The 20,060-nt window shown below is 49.3% G+C and overlaps 4 protein-coding genes and 3 non-coding genes across 11 annotated transcripts; 3 read left to right on the forward strand and 4 right to left on the reverse strand.

The window, feature by feature from the left end:
* Positions 1-1,058: 1,058 nt before the first annotated feature.
* TRNAT-AGU (transfer RNA threonine (anticodon AGU)) lies at positions 1,059-1,132 on the reverse strand. The gene has a single exon. It is a non-coding gene; the product is annotated as a tRNA-Thr (tRNA).
* Positions 1,133-3,262: 2,130 nt separating this feature from the next.
* TRNAV-UAC (transfer RNA valine (anticodon UAC)) lies at positions 3,263-3,335 on the forward strand. Its single transcript has one exon. It is a non-coding gene; the product is annotated as a tRNA-Val (tRNA).
* A 3,077-nt stretch (positions 3,336-6,412) lies between these two features.
* LOC120606164 (histone H2A type 1-H) lies at positions 6,413-14,384 on the reverse strand. Of its 5 annotated transcripts, XM_039867335.1 has the most exons (4): positions 14,115-14,383; positions 13,965-13,983; positions 6,789-6,805; positions 6,413-6,689 (listed from the first exon to the last, which is right to left on the reverse strand). In XM_039867335.1, exons 1-4 carry the CDS (start codon positions 14,340-14,342, stop codon positions 6,642-6,644), a joined length of 312 nt encoding a protein of 103 aa, XP_039723269.1. In that variant the 5' UTR covers positions 14,343-14,383; the 3' UTR covers positions 6,413-6,641. The 5 variants fall into 5 exon arrangements, with proteins under 5 accessions (XP_039723269.1, XP_039723270.1, XP_039723268.1 ...); XM_039867336.1 differs by lacking the exon at positions 6,789-6,805 and having other exon boundaries at positions 13,960-13,983; XM_039867334.1 differs by having other exon boundaries at positions 13,965-14,377.
* On the forward strand, positions 7,300-7,779 carry LOC120606189 (histone H2B type 1-K-like). Its single transcript, XM_039867366.1, has one exon. The coding sequence runs from the start codon at positions 7,349-7,351 to the stop codon at positions 7,727-7,729; it is 381 nt and encodes a 126-aa protein (XP_039723300.1). The 5' UTR covers positions 7,300-7,348; the 3' UTR covers positions 7,730-7,779.
* Positions 11,270-11,663, reverse strand: H4C9 (H4 clustered histone 9). The gene has a single exon (XM_039867369.1). The coding sequence runs from the start codon at positions 11,637-11,639 to the stop codon at positions 11,328-11,330; it is 312 nt and encodes a 103-aa protein (XP_039723303.1). The 5' UTR covers positions 11,640-11,663; the 3' UTR covers positions 11,270-11,327.
* Positions 14,385-14,628: 244 nt separating the features above from the next.
* On the forward strand, positions 14,629-15,095 carry LOC120606188 (histone H2B type 1-K). Its single transcript, XM_039867365.1, has one exon. The coding sequence runs from the start codon at positions 14,665-14,667 to the stop codon at positions 15,043-15,045; it is 381 nt and encodes a 126-aa protein (XP_039723299.1). The 5' UTR covers positions 14,629-14,664; the 3' UTR covers positions 15,046-15,095.
* Positions 15,096-18,929: 3,834 nt separating this feature from the next.
* Positions 18,930-19,011, reverse strand: TRNAS-GCU (transfer RNA serine (anticodon GCU)). Its single transcript has one exon. It is a non-coding gene; the product is annotated as a tRNA-Ser (tRNA).
* Positions 19,012-20,060: the final 1,049 nt, after the last annotated feature.

A 20,060-nucleotide genomic window follows, 5' to 3' on the forward strand; every position in this document is an offset into this window, starting at 1 on the left:
ATTGTCCGTGTCTCTGAGTTCGTTCTGCTTATTCATTTGTTGCTTCTGTTTTATATCCCACATATAAGTGAAATTATGTGGTTCTTGTCCTTTTTCTTCCGACTTATTTCACTTAGAATGTTACTCTCAAGATCCATTCATGTTGTTGAAAATGGGAAGATTTCACTTTTTTATGGCCAAGATTTCATTTTTTTATGGCCAAGTGATATACATGTGTGTACCACATCGTCTTTATCTAACCATCTGCTGAAGGACACTTAGGTTGTTTCCATGTCTTGGCCACTTTAAATAATGCCACGATGAACATAGGGGTTCACACATCTTCACATATAAATATTTTCAAAGTTTGGAGGATACCTAGAAGAGGGATTGCTGGGTCATGTGGTAATTCTACTCTTAAAATTTGAAGGAACCTCCATACTATTTTCCATAGTGGCTGCATCGATTTACATTCCCAGCAGCAGTGTATGGGGGTTCCTTGTCCCCCACATTTTCTCCAACACTTGTTACTTGTCTTGTTGATAATAGCCATTCCAACAGGTGTGCAGTGGCATCTCACTGTGGTTTTGACTTGCATTTCCTAATAGCTAGTGAAGTTGAGCATCTTTTCAAATCTCTGTTGGCTGTTCGTTTGTCTTCTTGGGAGAAGTGTCTGTCTAGGTCCTCTGCCCATTTTAAAATTAGATTGTTTTGTTGTTGTCCTTGTCGAGTTGTATGAGTTTTTTGAATATATATTTTGGATATTAGGCCCTTATTAGAGGTTTTGTTGGCAAATATCTTCTCCCACTTACATGGTTGCCTTTTTGTATTGTCGATGGTTTCTTTGCTGTGCAGAAGCTTTTTAGTTTGATGTAGTCTCATTCACTTATTTTTCCCTTGCCTTTGAAACCCATGGCTTTCTATCAACTACAGAAACCTTGTTTGTTTCTCCCTTCATGCCAATCCCTCATATTGCATTGCAATTACCTGGCAGGAGACCCTCCACAATTAGAATAACAATTTAATACAGGGTTACCTCAGCGCAGCTCCAACTATTGAAAATATAAAACCAAACGACAAGGCCCCGCTGGGATTCGAACCCAGGATCTCCTGTTTACTAGACAGGCGCTTTGACCAGCTAAGCCACAGGGCCCCCTCTAGGAAAAACATTCAGTTATATCATATTTATAAGTTTTTGTGTGAAATGTAACAATTTGCCAAAACCTTGATTTTGTGACAGAAAGAACCCATCTGTGTTTCTGAACTAATCCTAAAGCAGAAACGTCAATATTTAAAAAAATGCATTCTTCAACTCAAGTTTTTAAAAAATGATTTTAAATTGAAATGAATGAAATTTCTATTTCATGGTGACTGTCTCCCTCTAGAGGAAATACTGGATATTGCAACACATTTTAAATTTGCTAATTAGGTAAATCTGTCCACAGATATTGAGCCACTACGACTTTATTTCAGATAATGTTCTAGGTGTTGGAGATAGAACAGGGAACGAAGCAGACGACTTCTATAAAATGTGTGTGCTGGAGGGAGTTAAAGAAAGCCAGTTTAAAAAATTCGCCCTAAACCCCAAGCAAACAAGGGGGGATATAATAATCAATTCTGTTATCACCAGGTGACAGAGCCCATGGTGTCACCTTCTGAGCTGATTCACGGCCCGTGAGCAAGACACCCATGCTCCGATTGTATCTAGCCTGGCACAGGAAAGCAAGCAAGGATGAGGACAAACGGACGCAGAGGAGGTTCGCAGCCACCCGCCCCCAGCTCATCCAAACCAGGCGCAGCCAGGCCCTCTCTTTTAAGGACCATTCGGGCCTAGCCCATCTGCTGTCTGGCGGGGGTTGGGCAAGATGCACCGTTGCTCAGGCATAGTCTTGTTCTGCTCATGGAGCTGCTGGGTTAAAACGACTTGATCCCTGTCCTCAAGGATCATAAACCCGAGCGGAGGATGTATTTACCCCCTTTGTCCTCATGTCCTGCTGCCATTTCTCTGCTTACAAAAGCAACATTTCTAATTTGTTTATTGTATCATTTTGATCATATCTATTTTTCACAAAGTTGACATTTTTGATTTGTGCACGTATATTATAAATTTAAATAATTGGTAAAGTATATATTCTTATGCATTTTAAAAAGCATTATGACTTTAAGATACATCAAAGTTGCCCTGGACAAGATAAAGGCTCCCAACTCTTCACAAAGGCTCTGGAGAACTGGGCTCAGAGTTTGAAGACCTGTGGAACCAATATTGTGTCATGTGGTGGGGTGGGCGGGGGTGAGGTGGGGGGGAGAGGTAGTGCAGGGGAGGTAAAATTTCTCCTTAACCCTCTTAGAGTCTATGTCTGGGCCTAGAATTTAATTGACATAAAACAGATTAATAGGAGAAAAACATACAAATCTTATTCATTTTTACATGTAAACTGGGAGCCATCACAAGCAAAAAGAAGACTCAAAGAAGCAGCACTTATACACTAGGTCGGAGCAACACTGTGAAAACGCGACGAGACAAACAGGTTGCGACTACGCAGTGAATTGCGGAAAAGCGACTAGAGAGATAGTGTTAGTTTAATAAGGTTTTTTGTCCCAATTTCTACCAGCCTCGATTTCTTGTGTCTGGTGATAAGAATGTTGCTTCCTCCTGGTACAGTAAGGTACCTTTCACATGAGAATTTAGGAAGAAAAAGGAGGGTCACAATGCCTTTTTTTTTTTTTTTTTTGCATGTAATTTTCAAGTGCCTTAACTCAAAATAATCAGTATATCAGAGGCACATTTGGAATGGCATGCTCTGAACCTGACTGGAAAACTTTTTTTTTTTTTTTTTTGCCTGCCATCTTAATGCACAAATATCCTAGGTTGATTTAGCAGTCGCAAGTTAGAGCGCTGCCGGCTGTTTATGGAGGTCCACGTGGTCGGCCCCTGTTTCTGGCTGCAGGTTGTACCTGCGCAGCAGTGCGAGGTGCGTGCACAAGGGCGTTGTCACCCAGGCACCGCTCTGTCTGCAACACTTGGCACGTGGAGAGGTAGACGCTCTGCATAAACAGCCTTTGAGTAAATGGACTAATATGGATTAGTGTAGAAATGCTCAAAGGGGCACTGATCAATCTCGTGTTTTAAAATGACTCTACTTGAGGATATTTCAAGTTTGTGCACCAGTGAGATGCACGAGAAGTGTAATTTACCACCGAAAAGACCCCAGCATCTGTAAGGGGAAGAATTATAAACATTTTCGCGTCTATTTACCCATAAACGGCCTCCCTGGGAGCTCGCGGTTCCATGGTGCAGCGGTTAGCACGTCTGCTTTACACGCAGAAGGTCCTGGGTTCGATCCCCAGTGGAACCAGGGGTCCTGCGCGCTCCGCTAGCCCCGAAAACAGCGGCTCCTTTTGCTTCTAATCCCGGCCCGGAAGCGTTTGGTGGCAGCGCTGCCGCATTGAAAACGGGGACACTCGAGCGCCGGGGCCTGGCGCCGCGAGCTCCCGGCCCGCAGCGCCCCACCGCCCGTCGACGCTGGGCGGAGGCGACGCGGGCCCCGTCTGCGTGCTCTCGGGGGTCGCTGGGCCCCGTCGCCGGCTCCGAGCCTGCCGCGTGCATGGACGCGCCGCGCCCTCGGGCGCAGAGGGCCGCGCGTGCGGGGCGCCCCGGGCCGGTGGTCGCGCGTCCGCGCCGGGCGCCCGGGGACGCCGAGCTTCGGGCCGCGCTGCCGCTGCTCGGGCGCCGGCGGACGCGCCCTGAGCTCGCCCAGCTGCGCGTGCGGTCGCGGCCCGGGGCCCGCGCGACCCCCGCCGCGGCGCGCTGACCTGAGACGCAGCCTCCGGGCCACGCTCCGCCGGTTTCTGCGGCGCAGCCAGACAGGGCCGGACACGGTGCGCTGGAGCCGCAAGCTCAGCATGTGTGTCTCGGCGAGTCCGGGTTTCCCCACTCGCCGGGAGCCAAAGAATTGTCAGGACCGGGTCCCTCTGGGTCAGTTCATACCTGGGCCCCGTCCTCACCCGTGTAAAATGAGCAGAAACAACATACACGGAAGAGAGACCTGAAGCCACGTGGTACAAGCGCCCCGGGCGGCGGCGAGCGCTGCCAGGCCCGGGTGACACGCTCGGAACCGGGCTGGAGGGCGACGCCCGGCGTGGAGACGGCTCAGCTCGCACACCTCGGAAGCTGGCTCCGTGTGCGCTCAGAACCCATGTCAGGGGACTGGGGAAGGATGGCGGCTATTTTAGCCCTAGGGCGGAGGCTTTCGGAAGTCGAAGGCTATCGTCCCTCTGAGACTCCCAGTAAGCTGCTCGGAGTACGAGAAAGGAGGCAGAGACATTTTTCGAGCTCTCATCGTCCGCAGGCCGAGGAGATGCTGCGCCCTTTATGTGTTCTCAGAGCACGGCGCTTCGGGGAAGCGGGCATCTGTTTGTCCCCGGTGGCCACCGCCCTGTGGAACCCAGGCAGTACCAGCTGCTTCTCATGTCCAGCCACTCTGCCCCGCCCACCCAGTCCACCTGCCCCTTCTAAGGCACTCTGCATGGAGACTGCAGAGGCCGGAGACAGGGGCAGGAATCTCGCGCCAGCCCCAGTGCTGAGAGGGCACCTCTTGTCCTGGGGTCCTGGGGTGTCCTCTGCAGCTACCAGACAATTCGTAAGCCTGCCCGTTTTCAGTAGGGCCTCCTTGACGTGCAGATGTCCTGCTACTTGGGACTTATGACACAGAAGAGCCATTGGCCTGGAGTGATCTAGACAGACAGAAATACTCTAAAGTTTATCTCTGCCTTAGGCCGGCCCTGCCCATTGTCTGTGTGCACCTAGGTCACGCGCCCGGGAGCAAACCTCCTTGTCAGCCCTCTCAGAGCGCAGCCACCCTCCCGGGAGCTTGCAGCCTCCGGAGCTGCCTGCACCTCGCTTTCCAGACCGTCATGTGATCTCTGGCCTTCCCGCCCTCACTCCAAACGCAGGCGGGGACTGCAGAACTGCCGTTCCCCGGAGTATCTGACATCTTGCTCCCCAGGATATGTTTTCAGTTTTGGATCAAAGAAACTCATAAAAATTCTCTACAGGTTTGGATTTCTTAAATCGACAATACCAACCTAGACTTAATACCTGGTTTAACTGTAGTTCAACTTCTCTCAGAAACACAGTCTTACCCACTCTGGAATTTTCTATTCAACACCAATGAGGCAACCTGTCTAGTGGACCCTCTTCACCCTCCATAGGAAGGAGAGGTGACCTGTTTGTTGAATCCCTTGAAGTTCCCGCCCTGCAAAAGATGTCCCACCCCAAACACTCCTTTCCTCTTTTTTGCTGGTAGCGCCCTTGCCCCCACTGTCCTGCCTCTAAAACCTCCCAGTTCTGTGCAGCCACTGAGTGCGCTTCTCGTCCTGATTCATAAGCTGCTTAAAAAAGCCAATTAGACTTTCAAATGTACTTAGCCGAATTTTATTCTTCCATCAGATGCAAATCTGATGAAACTCTCCCACTAAAATCTTTCGCCATCTCGCTTTAACAAGCCTACCCAAGTCCTCACAGACTAAAGCACATAAGGCCAGGCAGTGAAGAGAGGACAGTTACGTGTGGCTTCTGTGTTGACGTGGTTAGTGACCTGATTTATAGCTTTACCGCTTACAATCTGAGAACCTGGTTGAATAAATAACACCCTTTCTTGTCTTACTCGGAGTGGGCTGCTGTGACGAATGCCATAGATGGGGGGCTTAAACATCACACATTTATTTCTCACACTCGAGTCTGGGACACCCAGCCAAGATTAAGGTGTCGGCAGGTTCACTGGCGAAGGTCTGCTTCCCAGTTAGCAGGTGTCACCGTCTCGCTGTGTGCTCACACGATTTCTTTTTTGTGGGCTCGAAAAAGCGGGGAATGCTCCGGTCTCTTCCTCTTATAAGACCACCGATCCCACATGAGGATTCTACCAACTGACCTCTTGGGAAAGGCCAAATGCGTTTTGCCTCAAGGCCTTTGCATTTCCAGGCCCCTCCACTTGGAGTACGCTTCCCCTGATATCTGCCAGTCTAATTTCTTTTCAATTTATGTAGGTTTCTGATAAGGTAACACCTTTAAAGAGGTTACCCTCACCTAGTAATTAAATAGTAGCCCCGTTATGGCCCACAGCTTCTGCATTTCCTCACAGGTTGCACGCGCCTGACACCCCTGACGACACACATCCCCGTGTGTGTCGGTGCCTCCTGACCTGGGACTCCATGGCGGCAGGTTTCCTGGGCTGCTTTCACGGTGCTATCCCGAGCTGATACGAGAATGCGTGTGCATTCCAAAGGAAGTGTACCCAAACTTACAAGTATTAAGACTCAGAAACTTCCATACGCCTTAAATCGATACATCTAATTCCCACTGAACTTAAGGTCTAAAGAAAATGCAAACGAAAACTAAGAGCAGAATTTTAAGAACTTGGCCATTAGAACTAGATGACTTATTCAGGCTTTTATTTTCCAGGACCCTTCTCCATACTGAGAACCGCTACATTCATTTTTGAATATCAGTGCAGCCTGAGAACACCACAATGGGGTACCATGGACATTATAAAGTGGGTTCTGTAACTTGCTGGCCTGATTTCATCTGGGATTTCTCATCAAGCGGGTTCTGGACACACTGGCCGCCGTTCCTCCCCAGGTTGTCCTTTGAGGTCAGACAGCTTTCAAGACCAGAGCTGTTGCACGCCCTCTCTGGAGGCGAGAAGCACTTCCTAACAGGGACCACCACAAAATTAAAACGTGGGCTGTGTGCCAGCTTTCTGACAGGGTGAGTGGCTCTCAAGAGAGCCTTTGTCTTCCGCGTCCCTAACCTCGCTCCTCATTTGGCCTTGTGGTGGCTCTCGGTCCTTGTCGTCGCGCGCCGCGTTGCCCGCCAGCTCCAGGATCTCGGCGTCAGGTACTCCAGCACGGCCGCCAGGTACACGGGCGCGCCGGCGCCCACCCGCTCGGCGTAGTTGCCCTTGCGGAGCAGGCGGTGCACGCGGCCCACGGGGAACTGCAGCCCGGCCCGCGACGAGCGCGTCTTGGCCTTGGCGCGCGCCTTGCCGCCCTGCTTCCCGCGTGCGGAAACGCCGAGCTTTAAAATTTCACTAGGAATGCATCAGGAGAAAGGGTGGGGCATCTTATAAACCTTTTGGGGCGCGAAAATTGCAGCTTCACCCTGAACGGTGGAAATGCAAATTTGGAATTCCTGCGTTCTGATTGGGCGGAGCTAATTTGTTGACGTTACACTCAACAGCCTCCAATCAGATTCAGGACTTTACTTTATCACCCTATTTGCATGCGAGGTTCTATATAAAAGGGACACATCGCGCCCTGCTCATACTATTTCTTTGAGTCTTTTGTCTCCTCGTTTCCTGTCCTCCCGACCATGCCCGAGCCCGCCAAGTCGGCGCCCGCCCCGAAGAAGGGCTCCAAGAAGGCGGTGACCAAGGCGCAGAAGAAGGACGGCAAGAAGCGCAAGCGCAGCCGCAAGGAGCGCTACTCGGTGTACGTGTACAAGGTGCTGAAGCAGGTGCACCCCGACACCGGCATCTCGTCCAAGGCCATGGGCATCATGAACTCGTTCGTCAACGACATCTTCGAGCGCATCGCGGGCGAGGCGTCGCGCCTGGCGCATTACAACAAGCGCTCGACCATCACGTCGCGGGAGATCCAGACGGCCGTGCGCCTGCTGCTGCCCGGGGAGCTGGCCAAGCACGCCGTGTCCGAGGGCACCAAGGCCGTCACCAAGTACACCAGCGCCAAGTAAGTGCCTGTGCAGGCACCTCTTAACCCAAAGGCTCTTTTCAGAGCCACTAAGTTGTCAGCATTAGAGCTGTGGACACGTCGTGCACCTACGCCTAAACGCAGGCGACGACTTCAAGGTGGTGGTGACCAGTCCAGCACACTGAGTAAAACCTGTGCTGGTGACGTCTTTGGCTAGAAGGAACCTGGATATTCTTACAAGCACCTCTTCCATAATCACATGATCGTTAAAACAAGGCACATTAAAGTGTGTGTGTGTGTGTGTGTGCGTGTGTGTGCACGCGTGCATGTGTACACAGAGTAGTTCCTGGCTCTGCCATGGAAGCGGGCCCTGCGGCCGAGTGCTTGTTGAGTGGCTTCTGGCTTAAACGCTAAGAGCCCGTGGGTCACGCATCCTTTTCCTCCGCCATCCCAGTTCTGTTTCCAGTAAGTCTGGCCCACGCTTTTCAAGTGCCAGCCTATTAGCTCTGCGGTTACCCCATCTATTTAGGTGGTATGTCCTGATTAGAAAAATTTAGATTGGGGGCAGGGAGCGGCTTTACATTGGCATGGTGATCCACTTTCATTCTTTTTAAACAAACTTTGGCCTCCCCAGCCCATTTTGGAGTCTGGACAACGTCAGATCACCAGGGAGGGATGAAGGATGCCAGGCAAAGATGAGAAGCGTGGTCTGAGTAGAGAAATGGAACACGAGGACTCACAAAAAGACACCAAGCACCTGAGTTCCTAGTTTTTAAATTGAAGTAAATCTATGAGGCTGGCAAAAGGACGGAATTGGTGGTGGTTGATGTGGGGGGGGGGGGGGGGCCTTGGGGGGAGACGAAGGCGCGTCGGTAAGAGCCAGAATCTTGTTCGGCCTTTAAGAGTTTGAGGCAGCTGTTTAAAGTCTGCGCGTTTCCCTATTTTAGGAAAGGACATCAATCTGAGCTTGACGACCCCTCTCTCGGTTTAACTCTGTGCTCTCCAGAGAGAGGAAATGTCCGTGTGGACGCAGTGAGAATAAAAGCGACTTCCTCGGGCTCGCGGCCTGACCGGCCGTAGGGGCGATGGGAGCGACTGCATCCGACTGGATTAGCCACAGGCAGGTCGCGTGCGCTTCCTGACACATTTGCCCAAATCCTCCATTTCAGGACTAGGAGCACTCCCCACCCACTCTGCGATGGCCTCTCTGTAGACTGAGAGACTGGTGAAGAACATCACAAGTCTTCTTGGGGACTGTAATGTACCTGTGACCTGGTTATTTGACTAGGCTGTCAGTGCCTCTATTTTGCTATTTTAAAATCAGGATGATAAAACCATCTCATATGAATATGCCATGAGATGATCCCCGCAGAGCATTTAGCACAAATTCGAATAAACTTTCAATATATCTTAGGCATGATGTCTTCTTCACTCTTTCTTTTGTCTTTCATAGTGCCTTGCAAATGTCATTCTGTTAATTATTCTTACTATGAGAATAGGAAGATCAATATGTTAACAGCTTTTTCAGAAAAGCCTTACTAATTCAAGTCAAATATGAAATATTTTGTCCACTGATGACTGCAGATTTTTGAGGAATTGAAGAAAAGGGAAATAACTCCTACATCAAAAAGTATTTGCAAAAACTGAAAAATATAAATTGAACATTACTAAAAATAATTTTTGTGCATTGAAAGATATCAATCACATTTCAAAACAAAGCAAACCAGAAAATAACAGACTATATTTTCACTTGCTGACAAGAGATTAACAGCCAAAAAATATAAAGAATACTTACAAATCATAAATAAATCCCAGGAAATAAAAAAATGGACAAATTATATGGACAGGCTGTTTCCAGAGGTAACGGACAGAAGGAGTACTCCTCAACAGCCAAAATATCCCATGAAATAGCAGCTATACTGTAATCAGAGAAATGTAACTTAAATACACAGAGATACCATTTAGCAAATCCTTACACTGGTAAAAACTGTAGTCCATCCAACATTTGCAAAATGTCGAAGATACAAAGTAACAGGAACTCAATATTGGGGAAATATGAGAGTGTAAAATAAAAAAATACGACTTGGAAAGCAAATTGCTCATTACTCTTCATGTGGAATATGCACATAGCCTATTACCAAGGAGTTCCACTCCTAGATCTGTAAGCAGAGAAAATACTCAGTTGTGTGCCAATGTCTGCTGCAGTGCTATTTGAGATGGGGAGTGGGAAGAAAGAAATTTAAATTTTCAACAGAAGTGAATATATAAGTGATGTACCATTGATGGACTACAAAACAGCAAAAATAAGTGCATTACACGTTTCAACATGATTAACTTCAAAAACAAATGTACAAAACCAAGTGTTTCATAAAGACAGGTACAAAAAATGTATTCAAAAATTTTTAAAACGTGTGAAATGGTGCTATATACGGTTTAGGGGTATACGCATCTAAAGTTAAAACAGAAAACATGGAAATAGCAAACACCAAAGGCAGGACACTGGCGAATTCCAGGGCGGGGAAAACAAAGGTGTGCTGTGGAGAAGGGACATACGGAGCGATTAACCGTACGCGAATTAATTTAAGCGGTAACATTTAATTTAAGTGGTATTGTTTAATTTCTTAAGTGGCATGGTTTCAGTAGCATCTTTTGTGTACCTGATAAGTATTTAAAGTAATATTTAAGAGCAAAGGTAGGAAAGGAAGCGCATCCATTAGAAAGATTCTTAATACCGCCCCCAATTGTTCTCGTGGTTTGTAAACAAAAGTATAAACGGAGCCACTTTAAAATGGAGCCAGAGCTGCCATCCCAGAGCAACTGCCTTGAGTGTCTTAGGCCTCAGTACTTGGAACACATGTGGCAAAGTAACCATTGGACCGGGCCCAGGGGAACATGATGTCCCAAAGGACTGTTTGCAAAGATAACAAGGGAGCACATACTTATGGCCACCTGACTGAAAATTAAAACCACTGTTTGAGTCAGCCTCACTGCTAGGTTTCCGCACCAACGCCTTCCTTGTATCGAATTTTCCCCTTCCCTTTGTCATCCACATCCCTGGCCTTTGTCTCCCGATCGCAACGCTTGGGCTCTTCTGTCCACCCTCACTGCTTCCCCAACCGCGGTTCTTATCGATGAAACAAAGGCTTGTTTGCGCCTCACTTTAAAAGGCTTTTTTGCTAACGAGTGAAATGCAGGGAAAGATGCGTTTCCCAAGGCGGCATTGGAGTGCCCGGCCACACCGCGAGACTGAAACGGCTCTTTCCTCAGGGTTTCTGCCGAGGTCAAGCATGGCTTTGCTGACGCCCCGCGTGGGAGTGACAGGGAACTGGGGTGCCGGGGAGGTGCCTCCGGGCACACGCAGCACGCAGGCGCGGCCGAGGAGCGGGCAGCACCAACCGCGGCCAGGAAGCGGGGTAACAGCACCAAGGCCGGCATGGACGACCCCGGCCAGTCATCGAGTGATGTACCCTGGGCGAACCCTCAGTTAGGGACATGGAGTTACTAACCTAGCAAACTGCACCAAATTCGCGAAAACGGCTCCAATTATACACTTTACAATCACCCGAGCTCTTTAGATGAAAACTTGGGGGCCCTGAAAAGGGCCTTTGGTTTTGCTGCAGAAAGCGAGCCGGGGTTCAGACTCAGCCCCCGAAGCCGTAGAGCGTGCGGCCCTGGCGCTTGAGCGCGTAGACCACGTCCATGGCCGTGACCGTCTTGCGCTTGGCGTGCTCCGTGTAGGTGACGGCGTCCCGGATCACGTTCTCCAGGAAGACCTTGAGCACCCCGCGGGTCTCCTCGTAGATGAGCCCGGAGATGCGCTTGACGCCGCCGCGCCGCGCCAGGCGCCGGATGGCGGGCTTGGTGATGCCCTGGATGTTGTCGCGCAGCACCTTGCGGTGGCGCTTGGCGCCCCCTTTGCCGAGCCCCTTCCCCCCTTTGCCACGACCAGACATGATACTGGAGGACAGAAACCAGAACTAGGGGCTGGGGAGCCAAGGATCCCTTTTATAGGCAGCCACGGCGGACCGGAGTGAAAACCTAGGAGCTGCAGCCGGAAGTCGCTCGGGGCAGCAGACCTGACGGCGGAACCGCCGGGCCCGCCCGCTCCTTTGTTCTCTTTCAATCGGTTCTTTTTAACCCTCTGCTCTGATTCTGTTTTTCTCTCCTTTCTCTTTGAACGCGTTTCGTGCCCCGTCCTCATCAAACGGCGACACTTTAACATAAAAACGAGCAGAAAACATTTTTATCTCTACATGTATCCATGTATTTTCTTTAACAGTATTTGCACACTACCATTCTCAATATACAGGGAGGGCAAGTACGAGCCGCATACCGAGTTCCCAGAAATAGAACAAGATGGACCACCAGAGAATTTTCCGATCTTCCGGTACCTCACAAGTGATTTCACTTAGTTGCAACCATTTCTTTTAGTACGATGGTAAAAACTGTGTTAAATCTATACATTTATTGGAATAAATTTATATTTGAAATACTTTGTCCTAGCCTGAAAATTACCGAATCCCTCCGCCAACTCAGGCATGTATCAGCAGTGTTTTCTAGATAACATTTTAAAAACTAAAAAGAACTTTCATTAATTACAAAGGCAATTAATTTCAAACTGATGCACAAATGGAAAATTTAAATGCAGGGGAAATAAAGTGTATTTTTATTTTTAATTCTATTTCTCCAACATTAACTAGAATTAACTAGAATACATTTTATACTCTTCACTACTTTAAAAATCAGTAAAATTCCCACCAACCAGTAGCCCTCCCCCCAATGTGACTTCATTTTTCGCCTAGAAAGTAGTGAAACAAGGTCGGCAATGGGTGGACATCTGGAAAGTTTCTCAGACTCTTTGTAGTTCCCGAAATCGAGAGTCAAGGTTTTTATTCTTCTATAGACATATACAATTTTATAAAAATGTAATGGTATTTGAACTGCTTCCTAATGTACTAAATGGCTTAGTATATTAAGATATACTTAGTTAAAATCAAGGTATTTTCCTTGTGTCTTTACATTCTTTTACAGTTGAAGCGGGACAGAAATTGCCACCTGACACTGTCCCTATTTGGCAGGAGGATTATTTCGAGCTGATTATTTTTGGGAAACAGCAGACACGAGAAATCTCTGAAAAAAGTAGTTCTTTTTTGTAAGAGATATTTCCATCTGTAAGGAACATCTCCATTAATAAATGTTTCCCCCTTATCACACCGTTCCCCTACCTGGAAGAGGGGACCACTCACTGGAGAATCTCATCAAGGGGAGGCATCTACTCAATCTGCAGACAAAACCTGTCCTGTTCATCTCCCTTTTCCTGGTATCCTCATAATTGCCCTCCGCCCCTATCTTCCTATTGTCTGTGGCTGAAGATGGTACATAAGGTGGAGGCGAGGGTCATTTATGGGAGCTCACTCGATTTTCCTGAGTATGTCATGTATCCCTCATGTATACCTCTCCTACACATTCAGTACACACGCAATTCATCAGCAAAGTTTTAGCCACATTTGCAAAATACATCCTACCCCTTACCATTGTCTATCCCGCAACTGAGGCCAGGCCACCATTATCTCTCAAAAAGACCGCTGCAATACCTTCCTAATCTGCATCTTCACTTCTAAAGTTTCACCAAAATTAGTTGCTTTAATTTTCAAAGCCTGTAAATTAATTTTCATAACCTGTAAATCTGGTTATGCTGTTCCCCTGTTCAAAGCTCTTACACTGGCCTTTTAGAATAATTTGCAAAGTTCTGATGACAAAAACACTGTGGTCATAAAGCCATAAAGGATTGATTGACCTGTTTAAAACAGATCATCCCTAGGCAGGGTGGGAACTGGGCTGAAAGCAGGTGGTATCCATTAAGATGCAAAACAAATCCTTTCAACAGGAGACTGGGGGGTGGTTTTATTGCTGGGTAGGGAACTAAACCATTTGCATCTAAATGTTCACCGTTGACCAAGCGTTTTTTTCCATCCTTTTCTCACGGTTTAACCCTGAGGCCAGGGGCACTGATTGCCCTAATTACCTGCGCCAGAAAGTATCCCTTTTACACGGCCGATGGTAACTTTATTGTAACTTTCAAGTTGGTTAGTTTCCCGTTTCTGTCGTTTAAGTACCGACACCTACTGACCAACTGCGGTATGTCACTTTCATTAGCCAAAATAAGGGACGTGCAGCCCTTTTAGTGAAAACGTGGGTGGCTCTGAAAAGAGCCTTTGGTTTGAACTCGGCCTGCTCGAGCGGCTGCAAACAAAAGCAGGCGCCTACTTGCCCTTGGCCTTGTGGTGGCTCTCGGTCTTCTTGGGCAGCAGCACGGCCTGGATGTTGGGCAGCACGCCGCCCTGCGCGATCGTCACCTTGCCCAGCAGCTTGTTGAGCTCCTCGTCGTTGCGGATGGCCAGCTGCAGGTGGCGCGGGATGATGCGCGTCTTCTTGTTGTCGCGCGCCGCGTTGCCCGCCAGCTCCAGGATCTCGGCCGTCAGGTACTCCAGCACGGCCGCCAGGTACACGGGCGCGCCGGCGCCCACCCGCTCGGCGTAGTTGCCCTTGCGGAGCAGGCGGTGCACGCGGCCCACGGGGAACTGCAGCCCGGCCCGCGACGAGCGCGTCTTGGCCTTGGCGCGCGCCTTGCCGCCCTGCTTCCCGCGTCCGGACATGATGGAGGGAACCGCTCGCCCAGATTAGGTCTGACGCCGTCACCCAGAGCGGCGCTCTTTATAGTCGGTCCTGGGCGCGAAAGGGAATCCGCGCCATTGGCGAAGAGTTCAAGCGCTTCCACTTAAGCCAATGGACTCCTGCGTTTGAAAAACGCCTCACTGACTGGTCGACGTCGACAGGTGACGTTTCCAGGATTCACCACCAATCGGACGCGACCTTATTCAGCGCGTCCTTTAAGAGGCTGCGAACCCAGAGGGCCCGCACTCCGTCCGGCTCGTCCTCGCTGTGGTGTCCCGTGTCCTCCCGCGGCTCCTCCCGACCATGCCCGAGCCCGCCAAGTCGGCGCCCGCCCCGAAGAAGGGCTCCAAGAAGGCGGTGACCAAGGCGCAGAAGAAGGACGGCAAGAAGCGCAAGCGCAGCCGCAAGGAGAGCTACTCGGTGTACGTGTACAAGGTGCTGAAGCAGGTGCACCCCGACACCGGCATCTCGTCCAAGGCCATGGGCATCATGAACTCGTTCGTCAACGACATCTTCGAGCGCATCGCGGGCGAGGCGTCGCGCCTGGCGCACTACAACAAGCGCTCGACCATCACGTCGCGGGAGATCCAGACGGCCGTGCGCCTGCTGCTGCCCGGGGAGCTGGCCAAGCACGCCGTGTCCGAGGGCACCAAGGCCGTCACCAAGTACACCAGCGCTAAGTAAGTGCCTGTGCAGGCACCTCTTAACCCAAAGGCTCTTTTCAGAGCCATTCACGTTTTCTCAAAGTGAGCTGGTGCTTGTTTTCCTTCTGCGCTGTGCCTTGTCTCTCGTTCCGTCTGCCCAGCAGTCTTGAGAACCTGTCCTATGCGGTCGCGGTAAGCTCGAGCTCCACTAAGGACAGAAGGAACGTCCTGCCTTTGAAAGGGCTCTGCCATCAGTTCTGATGAGCACCAGGGTTAAGTTATGAAAATTTTAGCCTGAAGCGAATTCTGACACTTCGGGGGTCCTGTGCCAAGGACAGAATGGGACTCGCGGCCTCATTGGTCCGGGCATACAGGAAGCGCCCAGGTGCGGGCACGTGACAACGCTGTCAGGTGGTCCGTCTGGCCTGTCAGCCTTTTCTTTGACATTATATTTCTTTCGGGGGATGAGATTTATTGTTTCCTCTCAATTTTCTTTGGAGAGAAAGGGATTTGGGTTGTAAAACTTTCAGTCTGAGAAACACCAGATGCTTTGTAGTTGGAATACTCCTTTCCCTTTGCCATATATGCACATGATGAAAACGTTAGATGACAAAACGCGACTTTTTGGGGTCCAAAGAAGGCAAAGAAGCTTGAACATTTATCCCAGTCTCTCTTATGGAATAAAAATCAGTTTCTATTTTAAAGTTCCTTTAGTTAGTGAAAGGGATTAAAGGACCAGAAGAATAGTTTATATTTATGATATTAGAAGCAAAGAATTGAAATGGAAAGTGAGAAGAAAAAAGGCAAATTTAGCTAGTCAAGGGATGTGATTCTCATTTCTAGGGGAAAAAATGTTGTGGATGAAAAAGGGGGGTTCTATGGCAAGTAATTTCACAGGGTGACCTGACCCCATCCCCTCACTGGGCAAGTCAAGGTGGGCAGTCAGGCCCAGGCCTAGGGCTTCTTCAGTAAAAGGCTCGCTGGGCTGTAAGCCGGCCCTGCCCATTGTCCGGGTGCATCTAGTTTCACATGGCCGGACAATGCCAGGAGCAAACCTTGTCAGGTCCCCAGAGCACAACCACCCTCCCAGGAGCACATGGTCTCCTGAGCTGTCTGCACCTCGCTTTCCGCAACTGCATGTGACCTCCGACCTTCCCTCCCTCATTCCACACGCAGAAGGCGACTGCAGAACTGCCAGTCTCCGGAGACTCTGAGGTTTTGCTCGCCGGCATATGTCATCAGTCAGGCTCAGATAAACTCATAAAAATTCTCTACAGCTCTGGACATTTCTTAAATCCACAGTCCGTTAACTTAAATTTGAATAGAAAATATAAGTATGCTCTTACCTTTTTTTTCCTTTTGGGAAACAACTTTTTTTCTCCTGAGCACTTTTCACAGAAAACATCTACAAGCAACGACAGTCCATAAACAGTGAAAATTCCCATTGCCTAGATTATAGTTTCACAATCTCTTCCCAAAGAACAAACTCTTTTAACTCTTTTTTTGGAGATTTCGGTTAAACGTTATAACTTAAAATAGATTTAAGAGACAGTGCAAGCCAATGCCATATGTCGATCTAATGGAACCCTAATTCAGACAAAATCATTGTAAAATATTTGAGGCGATCGAGGATATTTTAAAAAGGAATAGACTTTGGATGATGTTACTAATCATTTAAAAATTTTTCTTAAGTGTGAAAATCTTGTTTGTGTCTCTTAGGACATTTGCGAAAACATTCATGATCGAAATATCCAGTTTGTGATTTCTTTACACTGTCCTCCTGCCCAGCGTAGGCAGGAGAACGAAACAATATGGCAAAACGTCGGCAGTTGGTGAAGCACGCGCGCCGGGCACTCGGAGGGACGTTATTCTGTTCTGTGTACTTTTTGTGTGCATAATCCATTTCCCTCCAAAAGAAAGCCAAGACGACGAATGTATTTCTCTTGTGGTCGACAAAGGGCGACACCGAAAGGAATCGCGCGTTGGCACACTGTTGGGCCTTCGGGGTAATGCAGTTAAAACTTTGTTTCGATTTGCGGTTTCTGTAAGGCAGGCCATTGCTAGAGTTTAATAATCGGACATATAACGACTATCGTAAGCGATCCGGCTCCCAGCACAGTCCTCGAGTGCCCGGTGCCCCCATCACAGCAAACACGTTTATCAGCTTCCTGCACACCACTCTGGAATTTCTTTATACAAACACGAATGCATACGTGTGGGTTCTCTTCACTTCTTAGCTCAAATGGCCAGCGGTCACACGGTCCCCTTGCGGTTCTGTCTCTTGCTTTTCTCGCCATCTAGGTTGGAACCCTTTCCTGTTAGTAAGTAGAGTGGCTGGAACTTCTCGGCAGGGGAACCTGAGCTCGTGGTCCCAGGAGGGGTAACCCGTTTCCGCACTGGGAATGCAGATGGCTGCATTGTCCCTGAAAACCAGCCTCGTGCTCATCCTTGAGAGGAGATGCCCAGGGGCTGAACTGGTCTGGACAGCCGTGTGGCCAAAGTCCAGTTCCCTCCCTGGGACGTGGACTCCACGCTGCGTGAAGAGGGCACTGAGGTCCTCACGCCCAGCGCTCATCCTGTCGACGAGGCCTTTGACTGTGATCTTACATTTGGGCCACACCGTCTGCGCTTCCTCTCCCTGCTCACTACCGTTTCTTTTCATGTCTCAAGATCTGACACACTCAGTATCAGTATTTTACCTGTTCGCGTGCTTGTCTTCATCATCCTCCCCGCCTCTCCCGCCTGCCCCGGAATGTAAGTCCATCGACAGCTGTATTTTTCCTTTTTTTTTTTTCTTTCTCTATTTCGATCACTGATGTATTTCCCGGCTTCTAGAACAGTGCCCGGCACAGAGTATATCTCTGAATAAATGAGCAAAGGGATATTCCTTGGTTCCCCTGTTGCCAAATGGAACTTCCACTGAAGGAAGTTCTTCCTTCAGTGGAAGATCCCGAACATAAAAGGCAACGTCACCCTTCCGGCCATTCTCTGAACCACTTCCAGGGAACAGAATACAGCAAAAGTGGTGGGATATCGTTTCCAAAATCAGATTATAAGAGATGGTGGCTTCTGTCGAGCTTCCACGCCCTCCGGCTCTTCCTACTTTCTCTGACGAAGCCACCATGTCATGAGATGTGCTGTGGGGAACCCAAATGACAAGAAACTGAGAGATGCCTTCGGATGGCAGCTGGTAGAGATTCAGGTCCTTGATCTAAGTCTACAGGGAAAGGAGTCCTGCCGAAAAGCCTCATCAGTGGCCTGGGAGTTCATCCTTCCTCAGGGCAGACTTGGGATACCAGAAGCCCCTACCCACGCTTTTGCAGCCTGGCGAGGGACCCTGAGCCAGAGGACCCAGCAAAGCCACGCCTAGAATCCTGAGCCACAGAAATTGGAGGATAATAAATGTTGTTTCATACAACTAAGTTTTGGGGTAATTGGCTACACAGCAATGGATGATGGATACAAACAGTAAATAAGTCGTGGTATATTCATACTGACACTATACGGAAATGGAAATAGATAAAACACATGTATGGCATCAATAATAAAACGTACAGAATTTCATGAATGAAAAAATTAAAAAAGTAAAAACATGTTTCTATTTATATAAAGTTCAGATATAGGTAAGCAATGGCGTTTAGGAAGCAAAACTTGGTGATAAATAACGAAGAAAATTCAAGTGATAAAAGTAAAACTAAAGTTGGAGACTACCTTTGGGGAGGCGGGCGAAACCCTCGTTCTACTTCCTGGTCTGTGACAAGGGCCGCTTCACCTGCTTGCTCACAGAGGCGGGAGTCAGAGGAAAAGGAGAAAGAAGCTGCGCCAGCCTAAAAGAGGGCAGGTGACCCACACCCAACCAACAGCGGAGGGGAGACCCCAAGGTTCGTTTCGCAGTCACACTACCGACGGTCTTGCACTGTTGGCCGACGAGGGTGGGATTCGAACCCACGCGTGCAGAGCACAATGGATTAGCAGTCCATCGCCTTAACCACTCGGCCACCTCGTCCCCGCGCTCTTGTAGTGGGGAGCGCATGCTTCTAGGCCTTGTTCTCGGGAACTCACCGGCCGTCCTGGGTGGTGAGGCCCTGGGACGTGGCTGGGAGACATCTGAAGACGTGGGGACAAGGGTCCCCTTCTTTCCTTCCACACCATGGAGGAGAACAGGGCCGGGGGTGGAGGGAGCTGCGAGGAAGCCGTCGGGACGCGATGGAAATACGCGTGCCAGGCCTTCGCCCCTTCCCTGCGGCCTGGTCGCTCTTGGGCGACAGGGGCCCGGGGTCCCCTCCGAGTCTGGGGAGCGGGCACATCCAGAGTCCTGACTCACGGTGAGTAAACACTTCTAGAAACAGGACGGGGGGCTGCAGGGTGACGCCCCCTCGATGCTGCAGGGGCCCTGCGCCCGTGAGCTCGTGTCCCGGTCACCGCGTGCGAAGGACCGTGAGCTCTGATCCCCTAAATGCCTGTGTACTTATGGGGTGGCTTCTAGGGGGTCAGGCTGCCCACTTCCCCTCCGTTTTCCGAGGGATACTGAGGCTGTGAAACTCACCGGCGAGAAATCGATTCGGAGGGGGGCGGGGCATGGAAGCTGTTTCAGCTGTCTTGTAGATTTAAATATTTTTAAAAATTTATAATTAAGAAAGTTGCAAATATATATTTGTGGCACCAAGTTTATTCTTGTGTGTGGTGTGAGAAATAGATCTAATTTATTTTTTTCCAAATTTCCAGTATAATTGACCGAAAAGCTATCATTAAAACCTTTTACTCAGTGATCTGAAATGCCACTTTTATCATATACTAGATTTCTATATGTGGTTGTCCTAAGACACCATGTCCTTACCCAGGCTGTTCCACCTGCCTGGATCATTGTCTCCCCACACGACTTGGCCCCCATCAGGTTCCAGGTGACAATTCCTGGATGAGGAGCCCTAGTCGCCTTCCCGACACCTGCGGGCCCAGGGGTCAAGGTGTTAGCTCCGCCACCCCAAACTGGGCAACCACCTCCCGTGCGCTGCGACTTTTTGAGTTCTTGTGGACAAAATGGCAAAGGGCGCAGCC

Source organism: Pteropus medius, unplaced genomic scaffold, assembly GCF_902729225.1.
Source record: "Pteropus medius unplaced genomic scaffold, Ma_sr-lr_union100, whole genome shotgun sequence".
In the NCBI taxonomy this organism is placed as follows: domain Eukaryota; kingdom Metazoa; phylum Chordata; class Mammalia; order Chiroptera; family Pteropodidae; genus Pteropus; species Pteropus medius.

What these genes read in the sequence shown, in the direction of transcription:
- H4C9 (XM_039867369.1), bottom strand. Translation starts at nt 11,639, where the DNA reads ATGTCTGGTCGTGGCAAAGGGGGGAAGGGGCTCGGCAAAGGGGGCGCC.
- LOC120606164 (XM_039867332.1), bottom strand. Translation starts at nt 14,342, where the DNA reads ATGTCCGGACGCGGGAAGCAGGGCGGCAAGGCGCGCGCCAAGGCCAAG. An exon ending in GAGAGCCACCACAAGGCCAA is followed by an intron (nt 6,690 to 13,959) that starts GGGCAAGTAGGC and finishes GGTCCCTGTTAG; the next exon opens with GAAGTGCTTCTCGCCTCCAG.
- LOC120606188 (XM_039867365.1), top strand. Translation starts at nt 14,665, where the DNA reads ATGCCCGAGCCCGCCAAGTCGGCGCCCGCCCCGAAGAAGGGCTCCAAG.
- LOC120606189 (XM_039867366.1), top strand. Translation starts at nt 7,349, where the DNA reads ATGCCCGAGCCCGCCAAGTCGGCGCCCGCCCCGAAGAAGGGCTCCAAG.